This window comes from Haliotis rufescens, unplaced genomic scaffold (genome assembly GCF_023055435.1).
Source record: "Haliotis rufescens isolate VD_foot unplaced genomic scaffold, xgHalRufe1.0.p SCAF_6, whole genome shotgun sequence".
In the NCBI taxonomy this organism is placed as follows: domain Eukaryota; kingdom Metazoa; phylum Mollusca; class Gastropoda; order Lepetellida; family Haliotidae; genus Haliotis; species Haliotis rufescens.
In genome coordinates, this window is record NW_025964334.1 from 57414322 (window position 1) to 57427430 (window position 13109).

The window sequence follows — 13109 nt, forward strand, 5'->3', positions numbered from 1 at the left end:
TGCTGAAATAACTTTGCATTAGGGCAGCTAGGCGAACATTGATATCGCAACTGATATCATTGGAGTATTGAGAAATGTGTTGTACATCAGTTTTAAGTAATCATCACATTTATCAACTATATCGTTGCTATTCATAGATGCCTCCAGTAGTCCACGTGACCCAAATCCAACGTAGATTATATCGCAGACGTATTTGTTAATTTATTAAAGCGAAATTATAACTTAAATTCACTCATCATTAGTGAGAGATAATTTTATTCCTTTCTTAATATATTGATAATATTTTCCTTGCTAAGCGAATATGAACACCCTTAGGAAGTGATATTTTAATAGCTTGTATTGCTGATGCCAGCACACCATGCAAACTTGCATTTTACTGTCATATTCCAGTACGTATAGCATGTGTCACCAAAGAAAGACGTTGTTATTATCGATTGATAAGTTATGATTTATTCGAAGAGTGGGACCTTTGCAGTATTTCGAAATGTTTCATATCACGTAAATATGTAGTTACAAAGCAGGTTTTTGCAATTATGTCCGGTTTGGTACTTCAAATGAATACACACACACGCACGTGCTTTGTCACTTTTTCCACTCTTCAAGGAAACCTATTTTCCTGCAGCAGTATCGGATCTGGCATGTGTTGTTTATAGTTCCATTTCTGCCCTGGTTTGCGGGTATCAGAACATAACGTGCATTGGTTATCATGTCGGGGTTGGTAACACCTAGTTTAAACAAAAGTGAAATATTTTTGAAAGTAAGAGAAAGATGTATTCAAATTAACTTGTAGCCTTATACGTACAGGGCAGTCACGATGCATTATACATTTGAATATACAGAGAGGTAATCTGATCAATGCGTTTCCTTACTCATTTCTGAGACAATTTCTTGTGATCTCCTTGTTGACAGCAAGTATCTTATGTGCAACATATTACATACTGGTTACAACTGATCTACTTTAACATAAGAAGTTACAGTAAATCTACATGTCAGGCGCATATAAGTCATGGAAAGGAATGTTGAAAATAGCAAGCTGTAACAAGTTTAGTATAAAGTCTGAGTTTTTTTCTTTTGTCTCCCCTCTTATTCTCCACACTCACCCGTCGCCAATACGCATGCATGACGCTGGTCTCCAAGACTACATCATGGTATAAATGGACAAAGGCGCAGTAGATATTACAGAGCGGTCAGAGAAGGGAAACAACATGCAGCTGTTCAGAGTTCCACCCTATTTACCTTTACTGGGTAAGTTGGCAATCATGAAAGTCATTTCCTTTTTTAATGTGTAATGATTATTCTAACGCTTAATACAAGGAAGTAATGTGGAGAACAATTGCATAAACGATTCGTTAAATAATGTGCATTTAAGACTAAAATTTTCTACTGGTAGAAATGTAAATTGTGAAATATTTCTTCTTTAACTTAAATAACAACTGTATACAATGTGACAGTTTCATATGAACATGCAAATACACTAATATAGGAAACGTCACACATGATCTCTTGTCTTTGTGTAAACATGCTGGACAGTTTACATGGCGTCTATGAAGCATTCACGACTGACGATACAAATTGTAAATTTATTTATTCTTACATTTAGAAACAAATTAATAAGCAACAATGTTAAACATAATAAAACAATAGAAATACATGAAATTTCACACTTAATGCTTTTTCGTAGTTTTAACATGCTGGGCAGTTCTCCAAGGCGTCTCTGGGTCGTGCTCGACTGACGGTGAATGCCATTCAGGCTCATGCGACGCAGGCACCAGCAAATGTGACTGTACCGATACTGGGTTTAATGGTGACAACTGTGAAACTGGTAAATATGTTTCCAGTAGTTAATTCTACTTAGAAATGTCCACCCATTTATTCAACATAAATAATCTTTTACTGTTAGCTAGAAATGTGAACATGGGATTGAAGATAACGACGTGCATATGATATGACGAATCTTTGTGCCAGTGATACATATTGGTACATAGAGATTACTAAACGTTATCCGATGGAATAAAACATGTATCTTTCACGAGCGTTGTACTTATAGTAAGTGTAGCTGTGTGCAGTTATACGTCAATAAAAGACACAACTGATGACATAATGGTGTATGAAAACATACTACCTGATGTTTGTGCGCTGAAACATGTAGGTTAATATAACTGTTGTCCTTCCCAAAAGTTTCGTAAACGTCCAAAGCTCGTTATCACACAAATTAAAACAATCTGTTGACAAAATAAAAACATTGCCATAATTCTACTTTCAAGGCGTGTTGGTTAAAAGGGAGGCTACTCTCGTTTTGAAACATGATTGTCTGGTTCGAACGTTCTGGGTTAAATGAGGTTGTTGCACATTCTCCAATTGTGTGGCATGGTAGTCAGCAATTACGGGATCTCTGAATATAAACATTTTGAAATGATTTCAGTGTAGTCAGGTTGATGAACATCAGCACATACTATTGATCGTGTACTAAATTGTTTTAAGGGCTTGACAAATATTCGTGTGTGATTGTAGCGTTAGAACAAGGGCCAATGTTTAAAGCAAGTTTTGTGACCATGATTCGAATATTTGAAAAGCATGTGTCAGTGCTTCATCGATGAATCGTTCGTCCCAAGCAGAAGTGTATTGATATCGAGAGCACATCATTCGACTCGGTACACATATATCAGATACCAAAGTGTCGTGTGAAGATGTGTGATAAGTGGTGTTATAGACCATGATATGCTGTGTTGCCACAAGAGTACGATTTATAGTCGGCTGACAATGTTTCCTACTAATTGAAGCTTGAAGGTCGGAAAATGAGTAACACTATTGAAATAGCATGAAGACAAAAACTCACTCTTGTTAAAGTGAATTAGTCATTTGTGTTTATTACATTCGTTTGATATTTTTATTTTTTCAATTACCATTCCGAGGTCGAATTCTTAAGTTATGAAGTGATTGTATAAATGTAGCAGTTTACAGTTATCATTACATCAAAATACATTTGTGGTTATGCATTTTTCTACACTAGATATCAATGAATGTACAGCAACTGATGCCCCCAAACATGACTGCCATAAAGATGCTGACTGTACAAATACGCCTGGATCATTCACCTGCAAATGCAAGTCTGGCTATGTTGGAGATGGAAAGACTTGTACACGTTAGTCTATATTCAGTGTGTTTTTTTCTCTGACATTGTTATATGATTGACCAGCTCCTTTCCGTTATACAATTTGAAAATTGCGTTTATTTCGATATTCAGTATATGTTTGACTCTTTGCAGTAAGCAAGTGTGATGATACTATTTTGTGCATATTCCTTCGTGTTTTAGTTGGCGTGTGCTCCTCTAATGGCAACGAATGTTTAAATGGTGGGACATGTGATATCCCCTCGGATGGGACTGCTAGTACATGTAGCTGTGCAGCTGGATATACTGGTACACTTTGTGAAAGCGGTAGGTATAAGATGTATATATAAATATTTGTCTCTTCTTGTTTGGATTATACACATAACCGTTATCAGTACATTGTTTTAAATATTGTTTTCATTCCTTGGTAGACATTGATGAGTGCAGTACAAGTGCTGATGCCTGTGATACAAACGCCGACTGCACAAACACGGAAGGATCCTTCACCTGCAGATGCAAGTCTGGCTATGTTGGAGATGGAAAGTCTTGCACAGGTAAATATATATTCAGCGTTGAACTTTCTGATACTGTTGTATAGAAATCCGATTTGTCTACCATTGATGCTCCAAGAAACGAAACTATGTTGGGCCATGCAAATGTGTATGACTGAACGACGGAATGAAAATGGAACGAAACCGTCTGAATACAGAACCAAAACGTTTCGATAGTAGTTTCGAACATACTTCAGTTTGTACATTTCTACAATAACACAATTTCGAGAAAATATATCAAAGTATAAAATATTTCTGTACCATCGTATCTCTTATTTAGATATGACAACAGAGTGGACTAGAGATTCGTGATAACAGATGTTGCGTGACAATCACTGAACAGACATGTATGATAAATATGAGGTCACATTTTTCGTTTTCATAACGAATTAATACATTTCGAATTTACGTCGACCACATTCTTTTAATCTTGGTCGTTTCTAGCCGAGGTTGGCAGATACATTATTCTCTTGAAATATATTGTTAGAACTGTCTGTGTTACAACAACCCCTATTTTTATATCCATAAGTACAATTGTGTGAGATCACGCTGTCGAAACTGTCGATAGCTGTGATTGGTAATCTTCTGCATCTTATGTGTAGTATGTCCATCATTAGACACACGTTTTCAGCTTGACTCCATAAAACTTCTAAACCGTGTAAAGAAGAGTTTTAAATATTTTGTAACTGTAAACGTAGTTTATTTCAAGTCATTTTTTGTATTATGTTTAGTTTCTTTGCGGTCCACCATTTCTAACTTGTCTAAATGCAATATCATGAAGATCCGGGTTAGAATTGGTCTTCAGCAACCCATGCTTGTCGTAAGAGGCGACGTTGTGGTCACGCTCGCTGACTTGGTTGATACAATTGCGTTGATCGATGCTCAAGATATCAGTCACTAGATTGTCTGGTCCAAACTCTATTATTGACAAACTGCTGTCATATAGCTGAGTTCGGCGCTAACCAACAAACAAACAACAACTAAATGCAATATTGGTCCCCATTTATAACAAAGTTTCTTGAGCGTCAGTTTGTTACTGTAATCGTCCAACATAATTTGCAGAGTTAGCAATCATCAGCATCTAATAGCAGACATTTGTGCTATTAGCTCCTTGATATAGAATGAGAATAGAATTGGCTTAACCATACTTCCATGGCTGTACCCACACGCAGGGACAGTTTTTCCCAAATGTATGCATGTCAGGAAATGAATGTATAATCCGCATGAGCCAAGTTGAAAAAGTACGTATCATTCATCCGACTCATTTGCACAGATTACCCAGGTCTTGAAATATATGAACATTCAAGTGACTATGACGAAAGCCGATCCTGTTTCATTGAATTACTCGATTACTTGATTATTACAATCATTTGATGTCATAATGTACCTCATCAACAACTATCAGTCTGAGATGAGTACAATCTTTTTTTCTCCTCATTTTCCAGAGGGTGTATGTTCTGAGGGTGGAACAGAATGCGTCAATGGAGGAGCATGTGACACAAGCAGCACCCCCACCAAGTGTCAATGTGCGGACGGTTACACAGGAGACACCTGTCAGAATGGTGGGAAAACATTTATTATAAAGCATGTTCATGTGAATATTTCAAAAGCGTCATAATGCTCTTGCTCAAAAGTTCCTTGATCAGGGTTACAACATCCACGACCTCAGGGAAGCTTTCAAAACGTTTAAGTGTAGATAATATTATGTGGAGGAAATTTCCAAATTTGACGCGTCAATGACCATGGTATCCGATGCAATTTCCTGTTTTCATTGCATGTGTTTGGGATGGTGCCAACGAGTCTGATGACGCTCCTTGAAATCTTGGTGGAAAGAGTATGCTCGTTTGTATCTCAAAAGTTGCGACTTGTAAACACCAAATCCTGGAGCTGTTGGAATATGGCTTGATATGAAGGGAAAGTTGACTATTGTAAAGTTGAAGTCATCCCTCATGTCCATACAGTCTTGTGGAGAGTGTTTTGTCACTCTGAATCTTTATGTACAGATCTAAATATGAAACTGTTGTGGCAGTCTCACTGGTCTCCTTTATTTCTAGTTCAGGTGGGTAAATCAGTGGAATGGAATTGGCTATTTCATTGTTACTGAACGATATCAGATCATCAATATACCTGAAGCTTAGGTTTATCATATCGTGATGAATCGTGTTCGCGATACGGCGGCCTGTAATGATCGAGTCTGGACCAGACATTCCAGTGATTGACACTATGAACATCGATCTATGCAACTGTGTTACGATAACAAGCATCAACCAAGTTACCGATCTTGACCACCCGGTCCCGTTAGTTACATCTTACGACAATCATGATTTGCTGAAAACCAGTTCTTAACCGGATCTTCGCGGGTCTCTCAAACATGAAACACCCGAGGCGGTAGGGAGGTAAAACAGTGGAGGGGCATTGGCTATGATGGTTATTGAACAATATCAGATCATCGATATACGTAAAGCTTAAGTTAACACATGCTTATAGTCGGAATCGTACAATTGACTTTCTTCGGCTTTCTGTAAACAAGGTTATCTTCTGTTGGTATGTTATAATTATTGTAATGGTTTTGTGGCTTTAATATATATTATCGAACCCAAATGAAATATGGTGAATTTTAGATGTCATAGTGACAATATAATGAGAAACTACACATATTCTGTTAAGTGTCTGACCCAAACCCCCGACCACAAACGCTGCCTGGGATTTAAACTAAAGAAACATTATTTATATACTAGTACTGTTATCTAATTGGATCTTTAACCATCTGACTAATGTGATGTGGGAAGATCTCTAAAAGCAGTGGTTATCATCACATACACGATATAAACAATTGACAAGTTGTATATTAAGTGCAGAAACACAAATGGTTCTTGAGTTTTCCTCTTGAAATGAAGCCTTCATTGATTTGAACGTAACGTAATATTGTCGTAAATATTCGAAATAGCAAAAGGCACCTGTTTAAGGGTAGTTTGATACATTTGCAAAGTTTGATCAGGAAATATTAAACGCCCTTTGTTTTATGCAAAGGAAACAATGTCTACAATCATTGGAAGTGGGAAATCACAAGAGATGAAAATGGGAAATTTCAGGAAAAAACTAAGTGTTGATACAGCCATGGTTCACATAGGTTAAAATTTCTTAAATCTGTTCCATAAATAAATTCCATTTTTGTCGGTACACGTTCTCTTTTTCAGCTGGAGGTACGGTGAAGATTTCAGCATACCTAATGGCGTTGACTGTTCTCACCTTTTTCGTCATCCTGTGAAATGACCACACACTGACTGCCGCATCCTGCTTGAACTGCGTTCTTGTTTGAATTGTTGAAATGAAATATGCTGATGAAAGAAATTAGGGAACAGAATGTGATATTCGGCTATGTATTCATCACACCAGATGCTAAAATGTCACTCACTGAAATGATTTTAAATCAAAGATGTTTACTTTTAAGGAAACATTATTCCACTATAATTAAATGTTTGCGTTATTTTGTTATATGTGTATGTCATTGCTTACTTATTCCGTTTTGTTCGAATCAAAGTATGTAATAGTTTGTTGTGTTCACTTCCACGTGTGCTATTACCATAAATATGGTCACATTTGATTCAAGTGGAATAATCACAATGAACTGATTGTTATCATCTCACTGTAGGCAAAAAGGCAAAATTCCTCCCTGCATACTTCGGCTACTGATAACATGTTACTGATGACGTGGATCTCTCTCCGAGTGACCACTGACACAGAGTAAATGTTATCTTCTTTTTACTTACAGTGACACACAATATCCACTAAAAAATCTTCAGATGTGCAGTAATGTTTTATTTCCAATTTTTGTAACCCTTAACAAATAAACGTCACATGCAAGTTTTTTTATCATCGTTGAGTTGAATTTATTTCTAATCGTTTTCACGAAGGCAATCGCCTGCTAGAAGTGATTAAACATTTAACGTCACCTAGGCAATATCTCAGCCATGTAGCGACGAGAACATATAATTACATATTGATACAAATATGTTTTTTGTTTGTTTGGTATTTAACCACATATATTAACCAGCAATATAACGGTGGTCTGTAAATCATCTAAGAGTCTGGACCAGACAAACCAGTGATTAATCTTATCACGCCGACATACTATCAACCAAGTCAGCGGGTCTGACCACACGATTCATTAAGTCCCCTGGTGCAACAAGCACAGGTTACGAGGGATCCATTCAAAACTCCTGTTGGAGAGACAGGGCAAAGCAAAACGTGTTGACAACTTTATGAAGGGCCAATTAAACAATGTAGTTCAAACACACATGCACTATGAAGAATATGTAAATATTACCCTGGTATTAAAAAATCATATTTGCTGCTTTAGGATACGAGACTTTCGTTTTTATATCCCCCTCGTATTTTAGCCCATAGTCTTAAAACGGAAAAGTAAAACGCTCTTGAGCCAATGCGCTTAAATTAATTTGAAAGTTTAATTGATCTTCCTTTTCCAGATGTTCTTCAAAAAGTTTTGTAGCCCACATCTATATGGCCTTTTTGCACCAAATTGCACCTTGGGCGTTGTTAGAGGTTTCAAGATTTACAAGACACACTGGTCCCCTAACGTAGGTGATATTCTGCATACTCAGCGTGACATTTTAAATGCATAGGGCAGGCACGCAATGGTGCAATATACGTTTGATGATATGTATTGACAGCTTGCATTGATCAATTCAATTGTGAACGTGTTTTGACGCATTAGTTTCAAGTTGAAAAAGAAAATGATGTCTTATGCTGTCGTATTTCATTTGTGAGTATTGTTTCATTAACGTGGGATATTCATTCGTTTTATCATGTTGTTTCTTTTTTCCCTTTAAACCCTGGGTTTGTAGTTTGGATAAACTGTTACTCAATTAAAATAGGCAAAATCCATAATTAATCAGTCCCCGTGCCTGATCAAAGCATCCCCATTTCGTTATTTGGTGCCTAGGCATTTTCAAGAGATGTATACCATTTAATAAATAGTTGAAGGCCATTCAAATATTGACAATCTCAGTTATCTAGTATATTGGGACAGAGTTTATTGAGCTGTAGCGTGTCAGCACCATATCTATTCTCGTTTTTTTTTATGAAAGCGTAACGTGTTAGACCTGAGCCAGTCTAACTCACTCACACCAACATTCCGGCTGTAAAGAAACATTGCATTTCTCAGCCACCTCAGAGCACTGCGGTGGTACGTGTAGTAGCGCTTTTATTGAATCTTCATTTGCTTGGGAATATTAATCTCAAATAACCCCCAAAAATATGCCACCATGCCGCATAATATATGGTATTCTACTGATATGTACAATATTTTTTATCAATTCTAATACATAGTTCTTATTAAACTAGCACCTGATGTTAACACTGTAATTTTATGACTCTTCAATTAATTCAAGAATTGCCTTTAAGACACCTTATGTATGTATATGTGGCCTGCGTAATACAATTGCGTGTCCTGTTTGTTGTATAACGCCTCACTCAGCAATATTCCAGCTATGTGACGGCGGTCTGTAAATATATCGAATCTGGACCAGACAATCAAGTGACTGACATCATGAGCATCGGTCTACACAATTTAGATACGATTACATGCATTAACATGGTCAGCGAGTTAGTTAGATACTTCCTATTCTAACACGGATCTTCACGTACAATAGCATTTAGTGGAGTAACTTGATATGAATACTTCAGAAGCTCTTCTTGACGCATCTGTATGTAAGGCTTGGCGATATGTTTGTTTGTTATAAAACGCCGTTCTCAGCAATATTCCAGCTGTTTGATGGCGACATGCATTAGACAAACCTGTGATGGGTTTTATGCCCAACGATCAACATCATCGGGGCATCATGTCACGCCCACAACCAAGTCACCAGGTCTGACCACCCGATCAAATCATTTGCCTCTTGCAGCTAGCATAGGTTTCTTGGAACCCGTTCTAACCAGGAATCCACGCTGAGGTCGTGGCAACTTACACGACCGCTTTTCAACACCCTCCTGCTTATATATTCATAATAGCGAAAGCAGATCCCCACAAAACAATCACAGTATCTCGGACATTAAAGGACAACATAAAACTGCGTGACATGTGTTTTTTTATTAATCGTTTGAAGGGCCAGTGTACACAATTTCTATTTAAGTAGATGTAACGTCGCATTTAATAATAGTTCACTGATATAGCGATGTGTGTGTGTGTGTGTGTGTGTGTGTGTGTGTGTGTGTGTGTGTGTGTGTGTGTGCGTGCGTGCGCGCATGTGTGTGTTTTTGTGTTCCATTATGTAGAACAAAATGACCCGTCCTATGTTTAGTCCGGTCAATATAGTGTCAAATCCTACCAAACCCATCACAACTTGCAATCGAAATTATCTTTCCTGTTTCGTGAACAGGAGGCATCCCCTCATACCATTATTTTTTGTAATCTTTTGCATTTGATACTTTATAAAGTACTTTACAAATTACGTTTACTTGTTACTTTAATTATCTTATGTACCTTGAGGAGTCATAAAATGGTGTGGACTGAGAACATCATGCAAATGTTAACGTAACTGAACATTATTTAAAATGGGCCTGGCACTTTAAATTTAAACAGACAATTACAAAAGTTACATTCTTCAATATACTAATGTTACTAAGCTTATAACGATATGTGTATTTGATAAGATCCTACTTCTTGCAGGTTGTGTTATCCATGGATAAGTGTCCTCTCTGTCAAGAAAATTTTACAGATGAACAGGACACTGTAATATTTGGAGAGAAAGGAAGCTGTGGAGTTAGGCTAGTTAATGGAGTTAAGCTAGTTCTGCTCACTGTGTCTCAGGTGAAACTGCATACAAAATGTCGGAGTAATTATTGCAATCCAAATTATATTTTGCAAGCAGCAAGAAACCTGAAAAAATATATTCTCACAATTTTAACGTACTTTCTCTTTAAAAAAACTTGGGGGGGGGGAGATCTGCAAAATATTCCAGTAAGAAGAATATTTTAGTTGTGTTTCCCATGAGAACTAAGGAATTTGGAGAAAAGATTAGAAGAACATGCATGACAAGAAAGGATAAATGGAGTGAGAAAGTGTTTTCGAGATGGGGGTTTGCACAATACCTCCAATGCTATCGATGCTATATGTCATAAAACATGCAGTGGTAACTTTAGGGCAAACAAAGATATAACCCGTCAATATTCCATGACGATGATACACCGAAAAAACTAAAATAAGAAAAAGAAGGAAGCTTTCTTGAAGACAGCTGAAAACCTAGACAGGTATCAGTTCAAGATCAACTAATGAAGATGAGAAAGTGGCATTTGTAATTATATTTAAAAAAATAACACCATTTAGAAGTATTATTTAAGTGATTACTAGGAGCCATACACTTCTTTTGTATATAAATGGTGTCATAAACTATGCTTTTAAAATGATATACTTTCCTTAGCTCCTCTGTTTAGTTGGCGCCCTCATCTCCAGTTTTTAGTGCTCCCTATACGAATATTACTGGTGCCTTTGATGATAATTTAAGTGAATTGCAGCTAGGGAGCCTAAAAAAATGTACTAAATATAATAAATTCGGTTTACTTCAATAATGTCCCTAAAATTCTTTGGAAAGGTTAGTATAACAAATTGCTGATACTCCATAACATTAAAAACATTAAACCATGATAACCTTTCGATTAGTGCTGCTTTGTATCACTGACACTTATTTTCTGGAAAAGGAACAGACCATAAATAACACTCCTAACATAAATAACATGGATGCAAGTCGGTGCACGTCCTGCTGCTCAACAGTGTGGCTCCCCCTGCAAAGTGGAACGTCAACTGTAAACGTCTAGACCGGAATAAATGTTTCACCGATGACACGTACCAAAGGCCAGAAGCACAGGAAAGGTACACGTCCCGTGTGTTATTCTGACCTGCACATCAGAGACTCGTGTATTTGTCTTTTATGTAACAATGGACCTCACTGGTCCTCACTAATTCGTCTTTGGCCACTGACCACTCACAAAGAATAAATGTTTTCTATTTCTAATTTAAAATAACAAAGGATTATTGCCTATCCACCAAAAGCGTTATCGTGTTTGGCCTAATGAATAATGCTAAATCATATTGAAAAGGAAAGAAAGCGACATCACTTGTTATCTTGTTTATATTTTCAGTGAGAAAATATCTATCATCAGCAGTATTCCATATAAAGGCGGTCTGTAAATAATCGAATCTGACGATGGCAATCCAGTGATTAATTTCATCGATCTACACTATTGGGATACGTTAACATTATCGAGTCATTGCAGACAATTAAAATATGTTTGACAGTAAAACCTATTTTCACTCTTGATTTCCTGTTGTATGTATTTGGGCGAATGTTTAACAGTGCTTAAACGTGATGCTCGATTGCGCGTGTTAACGGCGGCCGCTTCCTGGACAAGGGGAAGTAATCCTGTTTGCGGATCATACGAAGCGATCGTACAATACTCATGAATGGAATTTCAGTAACAAAATACAAGAAGGGATATGTTTGGAGGTTGGTCCTTTTGACCTTCAGAAGACATTTAGGAAGTAAATTTACTGTGTATTTAAATTTGGAACTCTACAGTGGGACTACATCAAATTTCAAAACACAGTAGGCTTATCTCAATTTTACCACGACAGCAACACATGTTTTGAAAACGGTGCTCACGCGCAACGCAACAGGGTACAAAGGTCCGAGAAGTGGTCACAGGTCGTTACATATGCAACAAATATTACTCAAGTTCAAAATCAAAAATCCCATAGTCTGGAGTAGTTCAAAATAAGCGTTCAAAACACATAGTTTCTTCAAAAAGAAGTTGACAAATAACCCTCCGAACTTCGTCAAAAGATGAATTAAGATTCTACAATTTATTTTTCATGTGTAAGTCTGAATAGTTAACAATTACTGGATGTGGCAGAACTTCACCTAAATCAGGTTACTCACACTTCACAACTCATAATGGCTGACAATGCATGTCATAGATCCCAATTGTGTTGATCGATGCTCATGATATGAATCACTGGGTTGTCTTGTCCTGACTCGATTATTCACAGACAGCCGTCATATAGCTGGAATATAGCTGAGTGCGGCGTAAAGCAACAGACCTACCAACCAAACCAAAAAGGTACATGTAGGATGGGCCCGCTCCTATCAATCGGCTGGTCATGCTGAGCCCTGTGCATTAATAATTGTATTTGCACAACAAATATTTTTCAATTGTCTTTACACTTGAGGTCTTGGCCAAATTTTCTTACAAACACCATTTGATTATGAATTATGTGTACTATTTAAAATGCCTAGAGTCTTATGCCGAGAAGGCGGTGGTTCATGGGCCAATCTCGTGGAATAATTGATTTTTCATTAATCTGCATCCCAGTATCCTTGGTGCTTCAAGTTGGAAATCCACTGGCTTACAGCATTGTCCTCGTGACACTCGTG

General features: G+C 37.2%; 2 protein-coding genes across 3 annotated transcripts in view; both read left to right on the forward strand.

Moving 5' to 3' along the window:
* Positions 1-13109, forward strand: part of LOC124128341 (fibropellin-1-like) — a 416047-nt gene that overhangs the window by 312807 nt on the left and 90131 nt on the right. The window lies entirely within an intron of this gene.
* Positions 1103-7528, forward strand: LOC124120803 (neurogenic locus notch homolog protein 1-like). The gene is made up of 7 exons (XM_048386713.1): positions 1103-1245; positions 1682-1822; positions 3011-3142; positions 3314-3436; positions 3541-3663; positions 5106-5222; positions 6858-7528. Exons 1-7 carry the CDS (start codon positions 1155-1157, stop codon positions 6926-6928), a joined length of 798 nt encoding a protein of 265 aa, XP_048242670.1. The 5' UTR covers positions 1103-1154; the 3' UTR covers positions 6929-7528.

Coding starts and splice junctions, on each gene's coding strand:
- LOC124120803 (XM_048386713.1), top strand. CDS start 1,155: ATGGACAAAGGCGCAGTAGATATTACAGAGCGGTCAGAGAAGGGAAAC. Junction 3,437..3,540: donor TGGTACACTTTGTGAAAGCG/GTAGGTATAAGA, acceptor ATTCCTTGGTAG/ACATTGATGAGTGCAGTACA. Junction 3,664..5,105: donor AGATGGAAAGTCTTGCACAG/GTAAATATATAT, acceptor CTCATTTTCCAG/AGGGTGTATGTTCTGAGGGT.